General features: G+C 40.9%; 1 protein-coding gene across 4 annotated transcripts in view; it reads left to right on the top strand.

Moving 5' to 3' along the window:
- znf385c (zinc finger protein 385C) overlaps positions 1-27,324 on the top strand; it is a 153,361-nt gene that overhangs the window by 19,085 nt on the left and 106,952 nt on the right. Inside the window, exons 1-2 of one of the 4 annotated variants that reach the window (XM_057860704.1) lie at positions 17,024-17,100; positions 23,420-23,662. In XM_057860704.1, coding sequence (XP_057716687.1) covers positions 23,422-23,662 — 241 coding nt within the window. In that variant the 5' untranslated portion in view covers positions 17,024-17,100; positions 23,420-23,421. Of the gene's footprint in view, positions 1-17,023; positions 17,101-17,556; positions 17,767-23,419; positions 23,663-27,324 lie in introns of those variants that run through there. The other 3 variants (XM_057860703.1, XM_057860701.1, XM_057860702.1) reach the window with 3 other exon arrangements.

The raw sequence follows: 27,324 nt of genomic DNA, 5'->3' as shown, positions 1-27,324 counted from the left end.
CTGTGGTTCTTTTATTGCTTCAATTAATTGTTTAAGTTGACATAACTCATAACTAATGTGTGTGTGTGTGCGCGTGTGTGTGTACTGCCACAGCCAGGGGGTAACAATTTTTGATGGGGGTAACTACATTGGCAAGACACCGGTGGTGGCTCTGTTGTACAACTAGCGTCTTAGTGGGGCAAATTGAACCACTGCTCACCATTTTGAAGGTGGTCTCTGGCGTTTCATGGTCCACATTTTTATTCCTTGGTTCTTGCTCAGTAGTTGTTGTCGCTTTTGAAAGCTTTGGTTTGAAAAGATTACGTATAATCATCTTGCCTCTTCGGTCCTCAGGTGGTTTTGGCCGAGCAAAGCAAATGACCGTCTAAGGTGCTAGTCACATGATCAGTTCGTAGAATAACTTTGTGATGATGTGCGCCCAGTGCAGTTGAAGAAGCGATACATACACGGCGAGTCCACAAACAAACAAAATGAGTACATTCCTTTCGAGCACAATGCACTAAGCCACGGTCAAAAACTGTTTTGCCTTCCTAACTGCCGACCCCTGTGTCACGATTAGCTGTCATTTTAAGTGTACCGAGGCTGACTTCAGGTCAGCGGAAAGAAACATTTGACAGCCCCAAATGGCAAGGAGTAAAATGACAATAATAACACAAATCAGGAATATGGTTCATACAAACTTTGACCCATTATAAAAATATCTTTTTTTGTTCGTTTCATTCATTTTTGTTGTTGTTTTATTGCTTTACAACTTTTATATACCATATTTTACTGGAAAACTCTTAATTTTAAAAACATATATAGGAAAGTCAGCTACATGCAATGACACTTTTCGCCCACCAGGCCCCCCCTTAAACTCCGGTTATGCCTCTTCCTTTTCCTTAAAAATGCTCTTAGAAGACCTGATAACTCTGCTTTTAAAAATGACTTTCTCTAGGTTGATTAAGTATTTGTGGCTACCGTCGTCTAAGCGACTGTCAATTATACAGAAACAGCATGTAATCAGAAGAATATTTTTGAACGGTGTAAATCCATCACACCGTGAGCCCCTGATGACCTTTAATGAATAAAAGCAAACCTTTCGCATTGGCACCAGTGACACGATTGGTATTAATGTTGCGATTATAAATTTGATCCTCACGTTGCTCGGACCTATATTTGGTTCACGTATCAATAGAATGCAAAGCGTGTGCGGCAGATGATTCCTATTTGTTAACGTGTTCAGTTAGTTCTAGTAGTTGAGGGAGCACTTTGGCGCATACTCTAAACTTCACCAAAGCGACCTTCAGATGTCTTCTATGCTGTCGATCAAACAAAAACAAATGAGCGGTCTATCAACAAACAGAGAAAGCGTAAGGGTTATACACGCGCATTTATCCAGTCGGTGTCTTTCTACGAACGAAAGGCGGCGGATTAGTGAGAAGTACGGGCTTAGCGTGTCATTCAAAGCATTTTCCATCAGTGATTAACATGCCAGTCAATGGCGGGGGATGGGCACGGACCCCTAGCGCATGTCATCGCTTTACTGACAGATCATCCAATAGCCTTCCCAGAAGGTCTGCAATGTTACCTTATTCTTTGGAAGTTTAGATCTATGACCGTTGTTTGACAAACAAGCGCCCTACAGTATACACAGTACTTACTCACCCACACGAGCACTCCGTAGCTTAAATTAGACGTGAGTCACCGATACGATTGTCATCATTAGCACCGTCTGACAATGTCACAGAATGGGACAAAATCAACAAATGTCAGACGTTCCTCGACGAGAAGCGCTTTATTTTTAGGACTCCGTTATACCAAATGACTCTACGGTACTTCGCAGAGCAGCCTCGCGTGCTAAGCTAGCGTTTCATCTTTGCGGCGGAGGCTTAGGGCCACCGTTTAAAGGGGGCTAAAGGACCTCAGGCAGCTAATGGTCCATCACACAAGTTAAGATTGAGACAATCGTTGAAGGTCAAAAGGCAAATAAGACGCGCTAAGGCCGGGATTTGGAGGCTATGCGATGGCTGAAGCTACATGATGAATTGAGCAATCACACGCTGGGGGAAAAAAAAGGGTATTTTTGTGAAAGTTGTTGCAGAATTAACTTATTTCAAAAGTGAGCAGGTGTTTTCCAGCATAGAAAATTATAAAGCGGCCTCCTCCGTCTAATTACTGGTCTAAAAACTTTGAAATAGCTTATTACCAGAACAGCAATGCACTAGCGAGGTGTCCTTTTAAACTGTAATTTGCAGTCTTCATTTGTCAGGGGACACTATTGGAAGTCCCACATGCAAGTGATCAAAAATGATGCATACACCCTGTTTACCCCATAAAGTTAAAGCTCTTCCTTGAAGTGTGTACGACAGGAGAAAAAAAGTCTTACATAGGATTATTATGTGAATTAGAATCATATTTGGAGACGATTCAACTATAAACAACAATTTGGCAAAGCGCAGATGACGAGAAATTAGTCTTTTAATCTGCCGGTTAGCCACGCCTACCATTACAGGGCTCTAGCATCCCCAACAGGTGGATGACGTCAGCGGAGTCACCATTTCATCTGATTTAGTATGCAGCCCATTGAGGGGGAATTATTCAGAACGAGGAAAAGGTGATGAAGAGAGCCGCAAAATGTCATTGTTTCAGTCTCTGTACTCCAATATTTTTACAGGATATTCTTTTTATCCAAATATTTTTCCCCAATGGCTAAATAAATGGCATGGTCGTGACAAATAACAGTCTTGTGCTAAATGGAATATGAAATGATAATTTATTCAGTACGACATGGCAAAATTACTCCATAATGGTCAAAACTGTTGACTTCACCTTTACTGTCGCACCTCCCGAACAGTATTTTATGCCACCTAAATCGGAGAATGTAAACAAACCAAGAGGCGTGACAGATAGCCGACACGCTAAACCGAACCGAGTGATGCTTCAAAGTCTTCGAAGCGGAAAATCACACATAACTAGCCCGGATCATTTCACATAACGACTGGGTTGTCGATTGTCTTCGCCGATCGTCAAACCGCCCGGCGGAGAGCAATTTACAGTTGGTTCCCCTACGACGGACAGGAGAGCTCGCCGGGGAAGCAGCTGGACAATGTTGCTAATGTGTGAGGAGAGCTTTTTACATGCCCATTCATGATCAAATGTAAGTAGTCCTTTATTTAAAGAAAGTTTGTCGTGTTTACTTTGTAATCGCTGTATTCGCAGCTATTTTTAACACAAAAGTTGCCATTTCTGATCGGGTGGAAAATTTGACAGCACACCGGGCACACCAAGAGGGCAAAAGCCGAGTATAGTGCTCGCCCGGCGAGGGGATGTGTGACAAGCCGCCGGTCGTCGGCGGAGTGGACAAGGAGCATGTCAGCCACAAAATGCAAGCCACCTCCGTATTAAAATGATCTCATTATCTGACATAATACAAAACACGATGTTTACTCACTTCCTCGTAAGTCCTGTAGTCCCACAGCAGTAGGGCTTGTTTTGGCCAATATCCACCGGTGACCTTTTGAAACCCCAAAAAGTCGCACACGCCTCTCCTTCATACAGCAAGATTTTTCTGCAGCCGTTTGGCTGGCGTGATGCGAAAAAATAAACATATTAATCCGCAAAATCAGCTGAATCCTTAGTCCTTCTTATACAACAGTACGGCTGTATAGTGAAAAGGACTCCTTCCTCCGTACACGTTACGTCGCTGTCTTTCTCAACTCGAGACTGTCGCCGGCAGTCACTCATTTTCATGGCGCGGGATTCAAAAAACGAAATAAATAAATATAGTAGGGCTGTCAAAATTATTGCGTTAACCGTTAATTTTTTAAATTAATCACGTTAAAATATTTGACGCAATTAACGCACATGCCCCGCTCAAACAGATTAAAATGACAGCACAGTGTCATGGCCACTTGTTACTTGTGTTTGTTGTCTCCCTCTGCTGGCGCTTGGGTCCAAATGATTTTATGGGTTTAAGCACAATGAGTGAGCATGGTGTAATTATTGACATCAACAATGGCGAGCTACTAGTTTATTTTTTGATTGAAAATTTTACAAATTTTATTAAAACGGAAACATTAAGAGGGGTTTTAATATAAAATTTCTATAACTTGTACTAACATTTATCTTTTAAGAACTAAAAGTATTTCTATCCATGGATCGCTTTTTACAGAATGTTAATGTTAATGCCATCTTGTTGATTTATTGTTATAATGAACAAATACAGTACTTATGTACAGTATGTTGAATGTATATATCCGTCTTGTATCTTTCCATTCCAACAATAATTTACAGAAAAATATGGCATATTTTAGAGATGGTTTGAATTGTGATTAATTACGATTAACTAATTTTTAAACTGTGATTAACTCGATGAAAAATTTTAATCGTTTGACAGCCCTAAAATATAGCGATCGCTTCCACACACATCCAAGTGGTCCATTTCATTCAGGAGCATAAAATACTGCGTGTATTATGAAATAAACATGCTTTTTCGTGTCACAGGCACTTTAATGGCATCTTTGTATTAGACATGCACAGCACTGAAGTCAATAAGGAGTCACGTGAAAATGGAAGCCACAATCCCATATCACACCACCCAAGTAGATGTTAGCCTGCTCCTTAGCAATTGGCATCATGTTCAGAAATGAGTAGGCAATAACGTATGGTAGATAAAGTTTGTATAAGCTTCAAGAGCAATGAGCGAGCTAGGAAGGAAGAAAAAAAAAAGACGTCCTCATTTAGCTTCATTCCCCTCCCTTTTATGCCATAACCCAGAAACACGCACATAGCCTACTGTGTAATAATAGTCATTAACATCAAGTTTATTGAAAAAAACAAAACAAAACCCCAAAACACTGACGTTAGATGAGGTCATTCGGCGAGAGTGGACATGAGGGACAGTGACCGCCTCTCGTGTTTGCACGTGTTTTTTGAGCTTCATCCATGCATGCGAGGCCAGTCTGCTGTAATTTGAAGCTTGACTTGTTTAATAAGCTGCCACTACATTTGCATGCACGCAGCGCCTGCCCGTTGAGTCACATCGGGGCTAATTTGACAAACACATTTGAAATACAGGGCATAGATGCTCAGTTGCCGCGTGGTACTTATAAGTCAGTAACCTCCAGAGTGATGCCGAGGTTGTGAGTTCGATCGTCACCAGGAGCAGGAAAATTTAGCATATATAAGCTGTTTCAAGTTCCCTTTTATGACGCTAAGGTGATGAATATTTAACCCTTTAACACCAGTTTTTCAACCGGTGTTAAAGCCGTGAGAGATTGTCAGGTGTGTCGCGAGAAATTATCCAATGTTGTATTTTTTTTTTTTTCCGTCGTCAGGCGGAGTTGCAGTAGGAAGGTCGGTTGTGTGCAAATGAGCGAGGTATTGAGCGTGTTGCGTTCAAGAACAGCTCGGATTTCTAGCCATCAGCCACCTTGCTGTCCACGACAATGTGGACCCCAGCACGTCTACTGTACATCTTTTGATTAGACTTGTCAAGTGTCAATATACGCAAAAGTGTCCTTTCCAATTTATCCATATGTGACGACCTTCAATCCTCCCTCTGTGTTTTATTCCAACACATCATCGAAGACAGCAAGGTGGCTGATGGCTAGAAATCCAAGCAATTCTTGAACGCGACACAAGCAGCTATCTAGCCATGGTGCCATACAAGCTTAAACGTCATCTCCAAATGAAACAACAGTCGCGTCAAAAACAAGTCGATGGAATATTTTGTTCGCCTTCGAGAAACAGGCAGCTTTTTTGAGAAAAACTAGAAAGGTAAATAAGAAGGCCCAGAAAGCCAGTTACCTTGTTGAACTTGATGCTAAATTGAAAAAGTCCCACACTGTGGCAGAGACATGAATACTACCTGCCTGCAAAGCCATTGTCAACGAGATGAATGGACCTGATGCGGCTAAAGACATGGTTAAAGTCCCCCAGTCTGATAATTCTGAGCTTTTCAAGCCTAACTGCTAGTTAGCCTAACAGTTAGTTATTCAAGTTTCACATTGAGTAAGTATAAATACTGAGAAATCATTTTATAATTAAATATACTGTACAGAAAGTAATTTTGGAAGATTTTGGTGTGGTGTGAGTGTTTTTTTTTCCAATGTAAAAATGTGCCGTGACTCAGAAAAGGTTGAAAAACACTTCTGTAGAGTCCACTGCACTGATGTAAGTCATTGTCTGCCATTGGAAGCACTAGACGTCCCATCCATTTCCATCCCATAGCCATTCCTCTCGTCAATGGCAAAGAAAGAGGAACATTCACATCCAGTCCTCTCAGTTTAAAGCAACACTTGGTAACTTTTCAATTTTGGCCAATTTTAGCGACGCCGGTGGACAAAAACGGCAGTGTTTTGCCTGAAGGAAGACTGCGTTTCCAATGAGGGTGCACGATATCCATTTTTTGAAACCGATACCAATATCGATAACTTCTGCTCCTCAAAACCGATACCGATAACCGATAATAAATATATAATTTTTTAAATGTATAACCTGAGTTTTTGAACATCTGGAGGTTTAAAAAAAAACAACAACAAAAAAAACTAGTGGTGGATTCAACATAGATTTGCCTTTGATCTCACCAGATTTTTCATAATGACATGAACAAAACTGCGCGTTTCACTTCTGCACTGCCCGACAGCCAGCTAAGAAGGAATGCACTTCCATAAACCACAAGGCTTGGTCTTTTCTTGCTTTTATGGCAAGGCACTTGTCTTAATGCACTTGTCTTAATATTGTGAAAGTACAACAGAAAAATACACATATTCAATACTAAATATACAACAAACTGCACAATACACTTATATACACAACTATTATATGTATAGCATTGCACACTAGCTTGAGCTACTAAAGCATTGGTTGGCTTCTATAACTTCTATATGAAGTTCTGTACATATGGCCGTTCACCACGGAAGTAAACATATATTGCACATCCAAATGTTATAGTAAACATAAAATACTTCCATATATTTCCGAGGCGGAAACGTAACAGAAAGCATTCACGACTGTCAATGCTACCGCTAGACACCGCACTGTGTGAGTCACTGAACCAAACTACTGTAACAAAAAATAGATGCAGTGAATTATTCTGACCAGCAGGTGGGAGCAATGCCCCGCAAATGGTCAACTGATTTCCCATACTACTGTGTAAACTGTAAAGCCAGAACAGTACATATTATCGGTCCTATTATAAATGTTATTGGATTTATCGGGATGACGTCATAATTCCTATTATCGGACCGATAATTATCGTGCACCAGTAGTTTCCAATGAGGACCAGCTCACACCCGCATAGTGTTGTAAAATCATGATGGTCGCCTGCAGATGGATTAAACAACATTTCTGCTTCCAGCGGCTGTGTGAAGGATGAAAAATAATAAGGTATTGAATTTAGTTGTGGCTAAACAATAGCATGTGACGGCATCACGCCAGCGAGTGAAAGCCGAGCCACTGTTTATTCTGTATATCCTGCTAGATTCCCTTTCTTTTTCCTCCCTAGACAAAACATTTTGTCTCTGTTGCTCTGCCATCTTTGCAGAATTCGCGCGAAAACATTAGCCTCGACTTCTGTCTTTATAAAGAATGGGAAAGTGACGTATGCTGTAAAGCAGTCAGCACATTTGTATTTTGTTGTGTGGCAGGATTAATTAGTGCCGGTGATAGCGATACATGCCCTCTCAAGATATAAAAGAGGTGTCATTCAACTAGCTGTCAGTCGACATATCGTCACGAATGTTATAAAAATAATTTATAAAGGTTGAAAAGTTACCTAGTGTTGCTTTAAGTGAATTGGATGTCTATTGTTGTCAATGAGTTCAATCCAAAAGTCACTTGCCCTATAAACGGTTCAAATCAATGTCAGCCATCAGAGGTCGAATCCAGATGACGTCCATGGCTGTCGGTGGCAGTGAATGTGTGAAGGTAAACTCACTGCCGACAATACGACATGCAGTCGTTCATAAAACAACAACAAAATACTACGTCTGGGAGCCGAATACGAATTTACTGCAGTGAGTAGATGAGAATTCAGTTGCAGCAAGATTTTGTCATTATAATGGGAGCAAAATACAATCAGGAAAACACACACAGACACACACATGCTCTCATCCCCCGTGTGTGTTAATAGTGTGCTATATAATTAGCCTAGTTTAACTCGGCTAATAGGTTTGTTCTGCTCTTCGGGGTGCTGAAAAAAATGGGAAGCTGGGCCAACGTTTGTTGCGAGGCAGGGAAAGTGTCACACAAATGTAAATGCACACGCACTCACACGTGGAGATTCTCTACACTTGTGTATGTGTTGAGTCTGTGCACGTTGAAAGCCATGTGTGTAGGTGTGTTAAAAAAAAAAAAAAAAAAAACTGGAGTCCATCCATCAATGAGGTACCCACGGTGACTGGCGAAATGCCACTCGTGACCTAGATAGCACACATCTGCGAGCAGAGTTATGACATTATGCGTGCGTGATTTATGACTATTCATCACATTTTACCATAAAATAATGTTGTCATTTCTTTTTGGACGTCTTTATTTCCATCCTCCTCCAGGCTCAGCCAAGTGCAGGTCTGCTCTGATTGCAAACTTGATGGCATGGAGGGATTTCACTTTCTCTTACATTAAGGCTGAAAATGTCTTATTTCAGTTTGTTTTTTCCTTCAAGATTTCCTTTGGGTGTGATTCTAAGATCATTACACCAGGGGACACCCTTTTTGTTGTTTTGCGTCTGACGGCTCAGTTTCTTTCTATCGAGTCAAGTTTTTTTGAACTATAGCATCCCCATTTTTTAAAATATAGGGAAAAGAATGTGCTAAGGATATATGCTTGTTTTATATAAAAAAAAAAAAAATCAAATATTGGCATACAGTGGTGTGAAAAAGTGTCTGAATCTTTTGGAATTTCTCACATTTCTGCATAAAATCCCCATCAAATGTGATCTGATCTTTGTCAAAATCACACAGATGAAAAAAGCAGTGTCTGCTTTAACTAAAACCACCCAAACATTTGATAGGTTTTCATATTTTAATGAGGATAGTATGCAAATCATGACTGAAGGGGGAAAAAAAATAAGAAAGTGAACCATCACATTTTAATATTTAGGTCATGCCACAGCGTGGGGTTCTGGACTTTAACTTGGCCACTCCAGAACGTGTATTTTGTTCTTCTGAAACCATTCTGAAGTTGATGTACTTCTGTGTTTTGGATCATTGTTTTGTTGCAGTATCCATCCTCTTTTTAGCTTCAACTGTCTGACAGACGGCCTCGGGTTTTCCTGCAAAACATCCTGATAAACTTTTGAATTTATTCTTCCATTAATGATGGCAAGTTGTCCAGGCCCTGAGGCATCAAAACAGCCCCAAATCATGATGCTCCCTCCACCATACATCACGGTGGGGATGAGGTGTTGATATTTGTGAACTGTTCCATTTTTCCCTCCACACATGACGTTGTGTGTTACTCCCTGACAATTCAACTTTGGTTTCATCAGTGGACAAAATAACTTCTGTGGTGTGTCCGAGTGGCTTTTTGCGAACATTAAACGGGCAACAATGTTTTATTTAGACAGCAATGGCTTCTTCCGCAGAGTCCTCCCATTCTTGGCCATATAGTTGATGTGTGCAGAGTAATTGGACTGCGCCAGTGATTTCTGTAAGTCTTAAGCAGACACTCTAGGGTTCTTTTTTACCTCTCTGAGTATTCTGCGATGACCATTTGGTGTCATCTTTGGTGGACGGCCACTCCTTGGGAGAGAATCCACAGTGCCAAACTCTCTCCATTTGTAGACAACTTCTCTGACTGCTGACTGAAAATCTAGTAATACTAAATTTAGTAAAAATTTAGTATGTATGTATGTATGTATGTATTTAAAAATCGGTTTTAATTTAAGTCTCCTTAGGCAGAGGGTTTACTTTATTTTTCCACTTTCTGTCATTGTTTGCATGCTATTCTCATTAAAATATGAAAACCTATAAATGTTTGGGTAGTTTTAGTTAAATCAGACACTGTATTTTCATCTGTGTGATTTTGACAAAGATCGGATCACATTTGATGGTGATTTTAGGCAGAAATGTGAGAAATTCCAAAAGGTTCAGATACTTTTTCATACCTCTGGACAATGAAATAGGAAAGAAACAGGCATGACTCCAAAGTTTATTTCAATTTTGAAATCTTTTTAGGAAAGACTGTTGTATGCTTTAGTGATAACATGTAAAATGAAAAAAAAAACAGAAAAAAAACAGATCAGTTTTGGATTCCGCACTCAAAAACAATTGGCTATGTTCAGCAGCGCCCTGCTCGCTAATTGTTTTATCAGTCCTTGTTTTTGGAGTAGCTTGGCAACATGAATAACAAGTGTTGGCAATCGGAATGACGGATTATAGCAAAGGGCAGCCCGCGTGCCAACGTGATCACTATCGCTAAGCCTGGTCGGGATCATAATACTAGCCAGCGCGCACACACGTATCGGAATTACACCTGTACTGAATGCTGAGGCAGCGTTTAGGCACCCGTTGACCGTATATCTTCTTTCATTGGGACAGTTGTGCCATTGAGGCCCTTCATTGCCAATAAAATGGTAGTGAGTTTTACTGTGTCAGCATGCACGGAACAGCCGTGGTCGAGTTGTTGAGTGTGGGACCGTTAACTGAAGGGTCCAAACTTGGATTTTAAAGAGCTGCCACCACAAACTCCTTTTCAAACAATCTGTTTAATAATACTATACATACTGTATATACGAGTCCTTCTCAAAAAAATAGCATAGTTTGATAAAGTTCATTATTTCCTGTAATCTACTGATAAACATTAGACTTTCATATTACACACAACCGAAGTAGTTCAAACCTTTTATTGTTTTAATATTGCTGATTTTGGCAAAAAAAAGTCAAGAAAAAACAAAAATCGCCATCTCAAAAAATTCGCTTATTTCATCCGACCAGTTGAAAAAATTTTTTTTTGGGGTACAAAAAAGTCAACCTTCAATTAATTATATCAGCTATGCTCTCAATACTTGGTCGGGATTATTTTTGCAGAAATGACTGCTTCAATGCGGTGTGGCATGGAGGCAATCAGCCTGTGGCACCGCTGAGGTGTTAAGGAGGCCCAGGATGCTTGGATAGTGGCCTTAAAGAGCATATGACATGAGAAAAAAAGTCTTAAATGGCATTATTATGTGAATTAGAATCATATTTTGAGACGATTCGACTATATACAATAATTTAGAAAAGCACAGATGACGAGAAAATAGTCTTTTAATCTGCTGGTTAGCCACGCCTACCAATATAGGGCTTTAGCGTCCCCAACAGGTGGATGACGTCAGCGGTAGACTGGGCTCATCGGTTTTACTATTCAGCCCATTGAGGGGGAATTATTCAGAACGAGGAAAACGCGATGAAGAGAGCCGCAAAATGTCATTGTTTCAGTCTCTCTACTCCAATATTTTTACAGGATATTTTTTTTATCCAAGTATTTTTCCCCAATAGCTATATAAATGGCTTGAGAAGGACCAGTCAGCCCGTCGAGGGGGAACTATTCACAACGAGGAAAACGCGACGAAGAGAGCGGCAAAATGTCATTGTTTCTGTCTCTTTACTTCGATATTTTTACAGGATATTCTTTTTATCCAAGTATTTTCCCCAATTGCCAAATAAATGGCATGGTCATGACAAATAACAGTCTTGTGCTGAATGGAATATGAAATAATAAAAATGCATTTATTCAGGACGACATGGCAAAATTACTCCATAATGGTCAAAACTGTCGACTTCACCTTTACTGTCGCCCCGCCCGAACGATATTTTATGACACCTAAATCGGACATATGTCATTTCCCTTCCCCGGCTTCGGAGAATGTAAACAAACCAGAAGGCCTGACAGCTAGCCGACATGCTAACCCGAACCGAGTGATGTTTCAAAGTCTTCGAAGTGGAAAATCACACATAACTATCCTGGATTATTTGACATGACGACCCGGTTGTCAATTGTTTTAGCGGATCGGCAAACCGCCCGGCGGAGAGCAATTTACAGTTCGTTGCCCGGAGGAGGGTGGCTGGATTTTTTGTGCAGCTAACGTGCTGCTGCTAATGAGCATTAGGAGAGCTTTTTACATGCCTATCAATGATCAAACGTAAGTAGTCCTTCATTTAAAGGAAGTTTGTAGTGTTTACTTTGTAATCGCTGTATTCGTATTTGACATAATACAAAACAAGATGTTTACTCACTTCCTCGTAAGTCCAATGGTCCCACAGTAAATATCCATGGTGAATGGGAACCTTTTGAAACTCCAAAAAGGCGCATACGCCTCTCCCTCATACAGAATGATTTTTCTGCAGCCGCTTGGCTGGCGTGATGCGAAAAATAAACGTATTAATTCGCAAAATCAGATGAATCCTTCGTCCTCATACACAACAGTACACTGTAGCGTGAAGAAGACGTCTTCTACCGTACACGTCACAGCGCCCTCCTCCTCAATGCAAGACCGAAGCCGGAAGTCACTCATTTTCATGGATTCAAAAAACAAACAAAAAATAGCGATCGCTTCCACACACATCCAAGCGGCCCATATCATTCAGGGGCATAAAATACCGCGTGTATTATGAAATAAACATGCTTTTTCGTGTCACAGGCACTTTAAGCTCATCCACAGTGTTGGGTCTGGTGTCTCTCAACTTCCTCTTCACAATATCCCACAGATTCTCTATGGAGTTCAGGTCAGGAGAGTTGGCAGGCCAATTGAGCACAGTAATGCCATGGTCAGTAAACCATTTACCAGTGGTTTTGGCACTGTGAGCAGGTGCTGAAAAATGAAATCTTGAAGCATGAAGTGCTCCAAATCTCCTGATAGCTAACTGCATTGACCCTGCCCCTGATAAAACACAGTAGACCAACACCAGCAGCTGACATGGCACCCCAGACCATCACTGACTGTGGGTACTTGACACTAGACATTTCCTTCTCCCAAGTCTTCCTCCACCTTGATTTCCGAATGGCATGCAAACTTTGCTTCCATGTGAAAAAATGTACTTTGGACCACTGAGCAACAGTCCAGTGCTGCTCCTCTGTAGCCCTGGTCAGGTGCTTCTGCCGCTGTTTCAGGTTCAAAAGTGGCTTGACCTGGAGAATGCGGCACCTGTAGCCCATTTGCAGCACACGCCTGCGCACGGTGACTCTGGATGTTTCTACTCCGGACTCAGTCCACTGTTTCTGCAGGTCCCCCAAGGTCTGGAATCGCCCCTTCTCCACAATCTTTCTCAGGGTGCGGTCACCTGTTCTGGTTGTGCAGCGTTTCCTGCCACACTTTTTCCTTCCCACTTAGGTGCCTTGATACGGCACTCTGGGAACAGCCTATTCGCTCAGAAATTTCTTTCTGTGTCTTAGCCTCTTGCTTGAGGATGTCAATGATGGCCTTCTGGACTTTTTTGCCAAAATCATCAATATTAAAACAATAGAAGGCTTGAACTACTTCAGTTGTGTGTAATGAATCTAAAATATATGAAAGTCTAATGTTTATCAGGACATTACAGAAAAGAATGAACTTTATCACAATATGCAATTTTTTTTAGAAGGACTAGTATATACTATATATAATATTACGTCGTCAATGAACCCAAATGAAGATCAAAGGCAATTTTGTTTTCAACAACTTTTCATTGTCAACGAATATAAAACATGTGGTTTTCCATAGAAATACATCTGTTTCCGAAACAAAGACAATTTTGAGTCATCCGTGAACCTTTTATCTATTTGAATTGGTAACAATGTAGACATTTGCGTAAAGATCAAATACCATTTGGAGTCATAGACAAATTGACGTCTTTATTTAAACTACAGAGGCAATTTATTGCTTTCGGCCAGCCTAACATGTCTCTTTGTAAATGTCAAAAACTATTTGGTTAATTCACTAAACATTACTTGTTTTCTTCAAAGAAGTTTTTAGTAATCAATAAACTGAATGTGAGCATCACAGTAACCTCGGCAAACATTTAGTCCTTGACAAACTTAAAATATGAGCGTATTGTAGTATTTCCTCACAAAGATACATTCTGTTTGTTGATGACGGGAATTTATGTATTTATGTAAACGCTAGTGACAATTTAGTTATGAACAAACCTAGTGTTTTCACCAAAAACGAAACGAGTTTTAAAGTGCCTATGACAGGATAAAAAAAGGCTTATGTAGCATTATTAAATGAATTAGAATCATATTTTGAGACAATACCATTATATACAACAATTTTGCAAAGCAAAGAGAGACAAGAGAGAAATTAGTCCTCTAATCTGCCACATTTGGCTGGCGAGATGCGAAAAATAAACAAATTAATCCGCAAAATCAGCTAAATACGCAGTCCATCTGCATGCTATAAAGCAATGCTGTATTGTGACATGCTGACCCGGTTGACGTCCTATTAGCGTTCCTCCTTATAACATGAAGTTATTCATTTTCATGGGGCAGGATTCAAAAAATTGAAAAAAATAAATCGATTGCCTCCACACACATCTTAGCGGTCCATTACTTTCGGGAGCCTAAAATACTGCGTGAAATATGAAATAAACATGCTTTTTTCTGTCATAGGCACTTTAAGTAACCTTTCTTTTTGTTTGTTTTTTTTGTTTGTTTTTAAGCGTCATTGACGGTGATTGTTGTTCAATCCATTTCAACTGGTAGGGGCTACACGAGCGCCTCATTTAAAATGGATTGGCCGTCCATCGGTGTCAACGGCAGCCTATGAGTTCCTCTGACTCTCTGAAGCGGGAAACGACAAACATTACTCGGCGCATTTGATTTATTGACCCACGATCATCTCAAAATGTCATGTTGTCGCTTCGCTGCGGAAAGGCTAAACGGCTCTGCTGCGTTTAAAGAAACAGGCCGTAAAATCCTAAGTTCATGTTAGGCTCGCGCCCGTCAGTTCGTATTACCCCGACGGCACCTCGGGCTTCTCCTTGTTGACGCCACCGGTGGCAGATGTCCTTCATGCCGCGTCTGGAAGGGAATACGCCCTAAAAAACTCATCGGCGTGACTACCAAAACCGCCGGCGTTTCGGCTAGCTCGCTTAGCTCGCTAGGGATGAATAATAATTGGATTTTAAGCATCTCTTAGTCACCCGTCGTGTCAGGCGCTTATGCAATATGCCTAAGAACAATCCCCAGAAAGAGAAAAAAAACTTCTCACCACGGGGGTTTGCCCCAGTCTAAATATATTCAACGTTGGACGGAACCCCTCCCTGTATATGTGTGGTTACTCCTCATGGGCAGTTCCCCACATGTGAACATACTTTCTTTAGCCAAGGGCACAAGAATGTGTGACGAGTAAGAGAAGTGGATAGCTTCAATATTTTTCTTTTTATTGGGTGGTTGAAAAATGAATAGGAAGGGCGGCTGCGGCGGTGGTTGGCCAATTAAGAAAGCGCGCTCGCTTTATGAGACATCGTTGAAGGAGGGTGGGATAACAATATACTGTATGTTCATAATTCAGTAGAAGAAGTAGATGGAGAAGCATATTGTTGCATTTTCTGAGATCTTCCCAAATTTGGTCTATATAAATGATGAATGCAGCCTACATCAGGCGTTTATATGACTATTCTAACATTGTATTTTGTGTTCATGTAGATTTCCGGCTTTGTTACCACAAATGGTTTTGGCCATGGCCATTGGCCATTTTCATATTTACAAAAATGCTTCCGGTTAGCTGCAATCATCTTTACCAAAACACTAAATGAGGTTAGTTCATGACTCCAAACCATTTGTGTTTGTTGTTGTTGTTGTTGACAAAGACAAAAGTGTGGGTTGGGTTTGTCATAGAACTACTTTGTTATGTCATGAAATTGTTTACACTTTGGTTGCTTGACTTGAACAAAAACCTGTACAACTAGGGCTGTGCCATCTTAGGCACCCCGCAATTCGATTACAATTCAGGTTGCTACGATTCGACTATTGAACGATGACCACGGTATTGACGATGATCACGGTTATCACGATTATCGATGCGTCGTACACTACTAACGAATAAAGTAGCCAAACAAATTTATGTCCATTATTTATAAAAACAAAAAAAATATCCGTACGATTCAACAGGAACGATGGAAACATGCCTGTACAACAAAAAGCTGCCCTTGAGCTGCTTTTTAAATTTTATTTTATTTTTACGAGAAAGTACAAAAAAATTAGACATTGAAAGGCAGTACTTATTTTTCTCAACAATACAATAAAATTTACACTGGTGGAATGAATTCAACATTTTCTGGAAATAAAGTTTCTTTAGAGATAAGACCAACATACTTTGTTTTCACAGATTTCTGTACTATTTTGCATGTTTGTAGTGTTACCGCTGTACTTAATCATGGTTTTACACGTTCTGCATTTCAAATACACGTTAGCGAATTAGCTAATTAGCTTAGCGCTCGGCGCTAACTGTTAACATCTCAAAAACAACAACAATAAAGGCTAAACAGTACAAGAGGGTTCGTGTACTCAACTCTTATAGACGCAAACGGGTCTTGGCAACACACTCAGGACATTTTTCAATTGACATGACTTGAAATTACTGCTGGACATCTGAAAGACAAGGAGCAATCTCTCTTCCTCTATCACTCTAAAAAATAACCTTCGCACAGAAGCGTGACTGCCGGGACCCTGCCTGTCTCATACACAAATTTGTTTTCCAGTCTTTTGAAAAGGAGTAAATCGCTCGCTCAGTAACCGGCAACATCCATCATAACGTTGTGCTTGCTTCCGTTAGGGGTGTCCGGGCGGCAGATGTATCCTGAATTTTGTTCTGCTACTCGCGGCTGTTATGAGGGTTAGGTTAATCGTCGTTTTTGAACCTTTATGAATCGTAATCGAATCGTCACGACTCGAATCGCGATGCATCTAATAATCAATTTTTTGGAACTCCCCTAGTACAACATGTTCAGTCAGTGATGAAAAATGCATACATTATAACTAACTGCTTCTATCATTGCTGTTAACTCACTGGCTGCTAATGACAGTGAAAGACGTCTAATCTAGTGTTAAACTCACGATGAAAATGGAGCCCATCGTCTGTTCAGATTGGAGTGATTAGGCGGCAGGCTTTTCGAGGCGGAAACAGCTGCTCGGAGCCATCTTGGTGTATTTTAGGAGGTGGGCGCCGTATCCGAAATGTTTTTTTTTTTTTTTTTTTTAATCGGCAAGCTTTACTCAGACACTGACCGCTGGCGTCACATTAAGGGGAGGAAAAGAAAAGTACTCAAAGACAAGGCATTTGTAAGAAAAGTACACTATAAGAAAATGATGATCACAAAGGCATATTAAGAGTCACTCTGGAAGAAAAAAAAAAAACATTCTTTTAGTCATTTGAGGTTGGTTTTTTTTCTTTTTTTTTCTCGACTCTTAATTCCAGGGCATCTGGCCAAGCGGCTCGTCGGACGACCACACCGCAGCCGTGTTCTTCATTCAATGCCGTGCAGTATGCAGCTTTGCAAAGCAAAACATCTGACTTGAGGGCTTTTCACGAAGCCTACCGACGTCACTCTTTTTTAAGCACACGCGCGCGTTTGTGCGTGAGCGGTTGTGGTATTTACGGAAATAACTCCCAATGGCACAAGTGGCTACATTTCAAGGATGCCCATTTCATTTGCCAAGCCGCCCTTTCTCATTTATTTGTAGTGACAGCAGCTGCATATGAGACAAACTTCTTTCTTTTACCTGGATGGAGAGTCCTTAGTTCACTTGGGCCAGGCAAGCTCATTACATTATTTTGGGAATTTTTTGCGTGTGTGTCTGCGTGCTTCTCTCTAAACGTACACGGTAGGTTCATAGAAAACTACCAAATTTAATGCTTGTTCTTTTCTATGTGGACCGCAATTGGTAGGCAACCTGTTTAGGGTGTACCACAGCACACTTGTCTGTCACCCTTGTAAGGAGAACCAAAGGAAAGGATGGCTGAAAAATCTCACCCTAATATTGTATGATCATCAAGGGAGCAAATACAATATGACTTGTATTGTGGGGGTAGGGATGCTAACTATTCTTGTAAGATGACAAGTGTCATGTTTTTCCTGGTGATTTTCGTGGAACGATCTCAAACTAAAAGACTCATTTCCATCTAAAAAGCTTACCATTTAGTTTGAAATATTTCTAGACGATCAACTATTAAGAGTCTGGCTGTATGGAAATCAAAAGATTACCCACTGAATTTCATCCTTAGTCCCAAACATTCGTATGTATTCTTTTGAGGGGTCACAAAAGACCTCCGAGTCACTCTGGAGCTCTCTGTCTCCCCCCTGTGTTGGTCATTGACACTCCATCACAGTGTATTTGTTTTGCTTGTGTGAACGTTTGCCGGCTGATGCTGCCGCCTTGTCGGGCATAGGTTTCCGCCAGTTTCAGCATACGTCAGCGCGGGAAATTCGCGCTATTTTCACTTGGATATCAGCTTTTCGGCATAATGCGCAATGTTAAAGTGTGCATACCTGTTCCACTTTCAATGAGTCGATGAGCTTTAGCCTCAAATATTCACATCCCATATTGTGGTCCTTTTTAATGACTTTATAAAACTGTGCGAAAGAGAATATGGACATGACAGATACATAGAGGGGTTTGACAAAATAATGGAAATATTTTGGCATCTAAATCACTGAACATAATTATTAAAGAATGGTATGAGCAGTTCTGTCACAGATTACTTGAAAATGTTATTTAATTACTGATCATGCCTCAAAAAAGTAATCTAGTTACTGATTATTTAATCATCAAAATAACTAAGTTACTTTAAAAGTAATTTATCAGTTACTTTTTACCATTTTTTCCTCCCTTTGCTGCCTCAACATAAGAATGACAATCGAAAAATGTCATCGCATGTCATTGAATTTTTCACATAAGGCTTAATCTTCGAGTTAGTAGGAGTTTAATTAGTCTACGGAGTTGATTTCAACGACTTTTGACTCGCGCTAGCTTAGCCACTCCAGAGCCCTGACACGAACAACTAACTAAAAACTGCACGGAATTTGTCCAAATCAACTCCAACGACTAATTAAACTCCCGCTAACTCGACGATTAAGCCTAATGTCAAAAATTCTGTACTAATACCTAGCCGTTAAAATGTTGTCTATAAAAGTTGTAAGGCAATATAACAAACGGCAAAAATGAACGAAATAGAACAAGAATCCTTCAAAGTATTACATAATGGGTCCAATTTATTTTTCGAACAGATCATGTGACTAGCACCTGAGAGACAGTCCTTTGCTTTGCTTAGCCAAAACTACAGCTGAGGAGACCAGATTGATATTCTAAAATTTCTTTACAACCTAAGCTTCCAAATCTTGCACAACTAAGCTTGAACACGAACAGTGTCAAGATGTATATGCGTATATAAAGTGCAGGCCAAAGGTTTGGACACACCTCATTCAGTATAGCCGCTTTTGGACTGTAGGAACCTGAGTACTTAGTTCCTATAACTACCCCACCCTCCAGTAGCTATATAGGAACTATCCTTCGCTAGGTAGTTGTGATCGCACATGGGTACTACGCCAAATCTGAACTGCTGTGACGTTTAATTCTGCACCAGTAATGCGCACAAGTGGTTCCTCGAATCGTCTTTTTGAGCCAGCGCAAAGGCACAAAGATATTTTAGTCATCTTTACTGGACAAAAATGTGAAATAATGGCTGCATTTCCAGTGAGCAAATGTAGCCGTTTGCAGTATCTCTCCTGCCTCTTGATTGCGTCCTGACGAGGCTATTTTGTTTTTGCCGCAAACTGTCAGCGCTCACACTGCACGGTAATGCACTTGACCCATTTTTTTTTTTTGTCCCCCGATTAGATGACTCGCCATGTGATGTCACTCTAAGAGCAAAATTTGTATTCGAAATGCTCTTCGTACATGACTACAGTATTCTTCTTTCGACAGACATTAAGAGGCAATAACAAAATAGTAACGCACAGGCACGAAGGAATCTAGCTTTAATCAGATTACCATTTTGGAAAAATGAACGCATTAGATTGCTCGTTACTGTAATCAGATTACAGTAACGCGTTACTTAGTAACTTGGTAACGCGTTACTGACAACACTGGGCATGAGGGACATTATCATGAAGTTGAGCATCTAGGCACAATCCCCAGACCTCAACATTATTGAGCATTTATTGTCCGTTTTAGAGACGTCCATTTCCACCACCATCGTCTCTAAAACAGTTAGAGGGTACTCTAACTGAAAATGTCTTCTTGTATGAATCAATACCTCAGAAAATTGAGGCTGCAATTGCCGCAAAAGGCAGACTTACACAGTATTAAATTTGTTTTTGTTGATTTTTTTTTAAAGGTGTTTCCGTTATTTTGTCCAACCCCTGTATGTAGTAAGGAGAGTCACAGACCCCCCCCCCCCCCACACACACACACACACACACTGATGAGGCCTAAGTAAGTATAGTGTGTGACAAAAGTGAGTACACCCCTCGCATTTCTGCAGATATTTAAGTATATCTTTTCATGGGACAACACTGACAAAATGACACTTTGACACAATCAAAAGTAGTAGTCCGTGTACAGCTTATATAATAGAGTTAATGTATTTTCCCCGCAAAATAACTCAAAATATTGCCATTGATATCTAAACCCCTGGCAACAAAAGTAAGTACACCCCTTAAACACTACATCCCTAAATGTCCAAATTGAGTACTGCTTGTCATTTTCCCTCCAAAATGTCATGTGTCTCGTTAGTGTTACTAGGTCCAGGTGTGCATAGGGAGCAGGTGTGTTCAAATTTGTAGTGCAGCTCTCACATGCTCTCATACTGGTCACTGAAAGTTCCAAAATGGCACCACATGGCAAAGAACTCTCTGAGGATCTTAAAAGACATATTGTTGTGCTACATGAATATGGCCAGGGCTACAACAACATTGCCAACACCCTGAAACTGAGCTGCAGCACAGTTGCTAAGATCATTCGGCGTTTTAAAAGCGCAGGCTCCACTCAGAACAGGCCTCGGGTTGGTCGTCAAGAAGCTGAGCGCACGTGCTGAGCGTCACATCCAAATGCTTTCTTTGAAAGTTCGTCGCAGGAGTGCTGTCAGCATTGCTGCAGAGATTGAAGAGGTGGGGGGTCAGCCTGTTAGTGCTCAGACCGCACTCTACATCAAATTGGCGTGCATGGCTGTCACCCCAGGAAGAAGTCTCTTCTGAAGAAAGCCCGCAAACAGTTTGCTGATACCATGTCAACAAAGCACATGAATGACTGGAACCATGTTCTGTGGTCTGATGAGACGAAGATTAATTTGTTTGGTTCCGATGGTCTCGACCATGTGTGGCGGCGACCAGGTGAGGAGTACAAAGATACAGTGGGGCAAATAATTATTTAGTCAACCACTAATTGTGCAAGTTCTCCCACTTGAAAATATTAGAGAGGCCTGTAATTGTCAACATGGGTAAACCTCAACCATGAGAGACAGAATGTGGAAAAAAAACAGAAAATCTCAATGTTTGATTTTTAAAGAATTGCAAATCATGGTGGAGAATAAGTATTTGGTCAAAACCAAAAGTTCATCTCAATACTTTGATGTGTACCCTTTGTTGGCAATAACAGAGGCCAAACGTTTTCTGTAACTCTTCACAAGCTTTTCACACACACATTGTTGCTGGTATTTTGACCCATTCCTCCATGCAGATCTCTAGAGCAGTGATGTTTTTTGGCTGTCGTTGGGCAACACGGACTTTCAACTCCTTCCACAGATTTTCTATGGGGTTGAGATCTGGAGACCGGCTAGGCCACTCCAGGACCTTGAAATGCTTCTTACGAAGCCACTCCTTTGTTGCCCTGGCTGTGTGTTTGGGATCATTGTCATGCTGAAAGACCCAGCCACGTCTCATCTTCAATGCCCTTGCTGATGGAAGGAGATTTTCGCTCAAAATCTCTCGATACACGGCCCCAGTCATTCTTTCCTTTACACAGATCAGTTGTCCTGGTCCCTATGCAGAAAAACTGCTTCACAGTGGGTATGGTGCAATTTCAGTATTCATTTTCCTCGAAACACGAGAACCTGTGTTTCTACCAAAAAGTTCTATTTTGGTTTCATCTGACAATAACACAGTCCTCTTCTGGATCATCCAAATGCTCTCTAGCGAACCGCAGACGGGCCTGGACGTGTACTTTCTTCAGCAGGGGGACACGTCTGGCAGTGCAGGATTTGAGTCCCTGGTGGCTCATTGTGTTACTGTTAGTAGCCTTTGTTACTGTGGTCCCCGCTCTCTGTAGGTCATTCACTAGGTCCCCCCGTGTGGTTCTGGGATTTTTGCTCACCGTTCTTGTTATCATTTTGACGCCACGGGGTGAGAAGTCGGTGTTGCCCAACAACAGCCCCAAAACATCACTGCTCTAGAGGAGATCTGCGTGGAGGAATGGGCCAAAATACCAGCAACAGTGTGTGAAAAGCTTGTGAAAAGTTACAGAAAATGTTTGGGCTCCGTTATTGCCAACAAAGGGTACATAACAAAGTATTGAGATTAACTTTTGGGATTGACCAAATACTTATTCTCCACCATGATTTGCAATTCTTCAAAAACAAACATGGAGATTTTCTGTTTTTTTTTTTTTTCCACATTCTGTCTCTCATGGTTGAGGTTTACCCATGTTGACAATTACAGGCCTCTCTAATATTTTCAAGTGGGAGAACTTCCACAATTAGTGGTTGACTAAATACTTATTTACCCCACTGTAAGTGTGTCATGCCTACAGTAAAGCATGGTGGTGGGAATGTCATGGTCTGAGGCTGCAGTTGTTGGAGAGTTACATTCCATTGAGGGAAACATGAACTCCAACATGTACTGCGAAATACTGCAGCATAGCATGATCCCCTTCCTACAGAAATTGGGTCGCAGGGCAGTATTCCAGCATGACAATGACCCCAAAGACATCTCCAAGATGACCACTGCTTTACTGAAGAGGCTGAGGACTGGCCGAGCATGTCTCCAGACTTGAAACCAATAGAACATCTTTTGGGGATCCTCTAGCGGAAGGTGGAGGTGCGCCAAGTCTCAAATATCCGGCAGCTCCGCAACGTCGTCACGGAGGAGTGGAAGAGGATTCCAGTGGGAACCTGTGAAGCTCTGGTCAACTCCATGGCCAGGAGAGTAAAGCCAGTTCTGGATAATAGTGGTGGCCACACAAAAAACTTAAATATCTGCAGAAATTCAAGGGGTGTACCCGCTTTTGTGATACACTGTACATAGATTAAAAAACAAATCATAAGTGGCACACATTTCTAACATCGTTAGCAAGGCACCCCTACGTAGAAACGGTTGGTTTTATTCATAACCGCTTCAAGAAAAGTAAAAGAAAATCAAATGATGCTGATTACTTTGACATTTATTAAGAACAAAGTCACATTTTTGTCTTTGCCGCGTGCTTTAAACTGGAAAAATTGGCCCCATTTGGTGTTGTAATTGTTATGGTGTTTTTTCATTCCCAGCTATGAAGCGTCCCTTAGGCCCGTGGGCTCCGCCGAGCTCCGAGCCGAACGCGCTCGCTGACGGCGAGGACTGCGACCGGGCGTCGTCGGGGGGCGCTCAACGAGCCAAGAAACGACGCGGCTGCACCGTGTGCGAGCTTTGCGACATCCGGCTCAACTCGGCGGCGCAGGCGCAGATCCATTACAAGGGCAAGTCGCACCAGAGGAGGCTCAAGCAGAACAGCCGTGGAGGCAACAACGCAGGTGAGGGGGAAGCTTGTTGTTTTTTTTTTTTTTCATGTTTAAATTGCTCGCTCAATAAAAGTGAAATTAGATCATGTTAGCCTCAGGCACATACTTTTCAAACACCAGCAAGCCAGTAAGAAGCTAATAAAGTTAAGCCAGGCTTCAGTGCTTGTGTTGCTATACATAATTAAAGTAAAAGACAAGAGCTACTATCGATGACCTTCACGTGAAAGACGGAAATATGCAAAGCGCATCACTTTTCTCGAGTTGAGTTGATCTTTTACAGTACGGACCTCCCACTCAAAATGGATTGGTCATGTATTCCTGTTGTTTCATTCATTTATTATATAACTTTAAAGCCGTTAGAACCGTAGGAAGGTCGGCGATGTATTTTGTGACTTTGTAAGTGTTAGCATTATTTTGCGGCCAATGTAAAAAAAAAACAGCGAGTCTGGCAATCATTTAATCAAGGTGTAGATTTGGACGGCGGATGACATGAAATTTGGTTGGCATCTGTAGTATGAGTTGATTCACAAAACATCCCTGGAATCCACGCTTGGAAGAAGATTGTCTTCATTTTGTTTTCATGCGTTTGAAAGTGCTACAAAAAAATCTTCCAATTAGGGATTGGACGCTAACTAGTGATGCAAAGATTAACCGATTAAATCGAGGAATTCGATTAGAAAAAAGCTTTAAATCAAATTTTGCTGCTTCGAGTATTTGCTTAAATAGAGTGGCGTTGTCATGGTTTGTTTTGAAACTATTTGCATTTAGTTTTATTGATTTGGTTGGCTACCCTGACCTTTAGTGGCAACATTGAATATGACATAACTCATTTAAGATGGCTGAATCCAGCTGCTCCTTGTTAAGACCAACATAAGGTAAGTTTTTGTCTGAGCTAATAGGTTTTTAAGCATTCGTAATTCAGTTTATGTGTAGCCATTTTTTTGTTGGAATATGTGTTTGAACACTTTGTTAAGAGCATTGTAAAAAAGTTTTAAGCATTTTATAGCATCTAAGCTAGGGAACTTTTGCTATGCAAGTTAGCCAATTGTTGCCTTATTGTCCTTAGATCCTCATTTATTTATTTATTTATTTTTTATACCGTTTAAGGCTAAGTTCGGGTATTTTAAATTATTTTTAAATGAAAGTGCAACTCTACATATTTTGAAGAAACACTCAGGAATTTTTTGTTTTGTTTAATGATCTTTTGAAAGTGCAATCTCTGCAAGCCTTTGTTTCACATCTCCTAAAATTTATTCTGCAACGTATTAAATGTTCCTAATTCCATGAGTCGATTATTCAAACTAACTACTTGATAGATTAATCTACCAATAAAATAATCCATAGATGCAGCCATAATCCTAACACTAGCAAATTTGAAACAACTCACAAAACAGTTTTGCGACCGGACATTTGAGTTTTGGTTGGATTATGTTTGACCCAAGTCTGAGTGATTTACAGATTGAGACGGAAGATCAAAACATTCTTTAGATCCATCTCGGTGATCGGCAACAAAATTGACAAGTGCCGATTTCACGGAACGGTCCCTCAAAGAGTCCAGTGTGGTTGTTTTTCAAGAGCTTGATTCAATTCCTGTAGGCTAAACGCACCTATTGTGCACCAAAATACATGTTTTTGTTTATTTATAGGTGCCTGCTATCTTAACGCTTAAACTACCAGTTCAAAGCGACGAGATAAAACCCGGGTCCAAAAATGGTCAAAAGACTGGACATGGGTGCAGAATAAATAAAATAATATGGCCATCTCTTTTTTCGGGCAAGATTGCCCGAATCTCGTAAAACGTACATTCTCTTGACTCCGGGCTTGTTTCATTTGAGCGTCCTGTCGGGGGCAGTAACGCTGCAGGTGATGTAAATGCGCATGATGTAGCCTCGCTGAACTGATGGCGTGTGCAGATTCTCTCTGACACGCAGTCACAATCGCGCAGCCTTATCTCCACTCACCTTCTGCTGACTCCCCCAGGCTGCACGCCGCCCTGCCTGCCTGCCTGCCTGCCTGCCTGCCTGCCTGCTGTGTCCTCAGCTTCTCTGCCCCTCTGCTTATGTATGTCTGTTTTGGATATTTTCACAAGCTCAACGTCCTCGGTGGAAAAAGGAAGTAAATAAGTGTTTATTTCAGCTCACATACTTGGAGATGTGTTTATAACACGCAATAAAAAGAGAGACATTTTCTGTGCTTCTTTAAATATGTCGGCGTTTATCGGCTTCCCGCTTCGCTTCGCTGAACTGACAGTCGCTCCTGAATATTTGTATTTATTTATTTATTCTTACCTCCCTTCTTCCTTCTGGCGTTAATGCTGGGCATGCACAGAAGCTAGACCCGCTGAAACACGCGCACGGCGAAGCTGTCGGCTCTCGTCGTACATCTGCCAATAGTTGTGAATTGCGCATACAGTCGACACACGATCTTTTCGACATCCGACGTAAAATTTGACTCGCCATTTGTTTCTACATCCGACGACACACTCGAAATACGACGACATCATTTTATCATTTATTTCAGAACTCATCCAACACAAAACGCCTCCTGGCCGCCAAAGTTGACGGATTGAAAGCGAAAGTAAACTCTCCGCCGCTCCGCTCCCTCTGTGTCACGTCAGCCACGCGGCGCGTTCAGGTACAAAAAAAAAAAAAACGTCTGCCACATTAGAACTCGATTCGTTACACTATTACAGGAATTATTATTATATTATTATTATTATTACAATTTTTATTTATCAGCTATTATTTTTGCTATGTGTAATTGCTATTTGTAATAGTACAAGCAGTATTTATTAAGGATTTAGTGTAGGTTTTTGAGCTGTGGAACGGATAAATAAGATTATAATGCATTCTTATGGGACATTTCGACAAACAAGGTCCTGGAACGAATTACTGTATTGGCCCGAATGTAAGACGGCCCTGATTATAAGACGACCCCCTCTTTTTCAAGACTCAAGTTTGAAAAAAGACTTTTTGCACACCAAATTAATTTTTATACAGAAAATAATTACACTACATCCGAAACCAATGATTATAACAATGTATTTGAGAGAAAAAGCATGTTATTTTGCCTCATTCAAATCTCAATATCTGAACATTTAAATATATAAATGCAAACTGGTTAAACTAAAAAGAGTCGCTGAGATCTGTCATGACAGAACATCGTTTCAATGATATCTGGTGCCATCTAGCGTCGTGAATGGGTATAATGTCTAGACTGTGAATATAAGACGACCCCCTCTTTTTCAGTCTTATTTCAATGCAAAAACACCGTCTTATATTTGGGCCAATACGGTAACTTCGTATGTAGAGGTACCACTGTAATACTTACTGGCTGCCATATAAATGGAGTTAGGCCTTTAGTTAGGCAGCGCATTGACAATTTATCCATATCAGGAGCAACGTGGGGTTCAGTATCTTGCTCCCGGACACTTTGACGAGGTCACCAGGACGGGGACTCCGACCGGGGCTGCAGCTATCGAATATTTTAGTAATCGAGTATTCTACTGAAAATTCCATCGATAAATTGGATAAAACATTTTTCTGAAGGTAAAGAGCAATTATAAATACACATCAGAAACAAGACATTTCACCTAATATTGAACCATTTTTAGACAATCAATGTCTTTATTTTAGATTTACATGGTTGAAAACCGCCAACAGTTGCATCTCGGA

The sequence above is a fragment of the Corythoichthys intestinalis genome, chromosome 16, assembly GCF_030265065.1.
Source record: "Corythoichthys intestinalis isolate RoL2023-P3 chromosome 16, ASM3026506v1, whole genome shotgun sequence".
Classification (NCBI taxonomy): domain Eukaryota; kingdom Metazoa; phylum Chordata; class Actinopteri; order Syngnathiformes; family Syngnathidae; genus Corythoichthys; species Corythoichthys intestinalis.
Note: the sequence above shows the minus strand (reverse complement) of the source record. Positions and strands in the feature narration are given on the sequence as shown.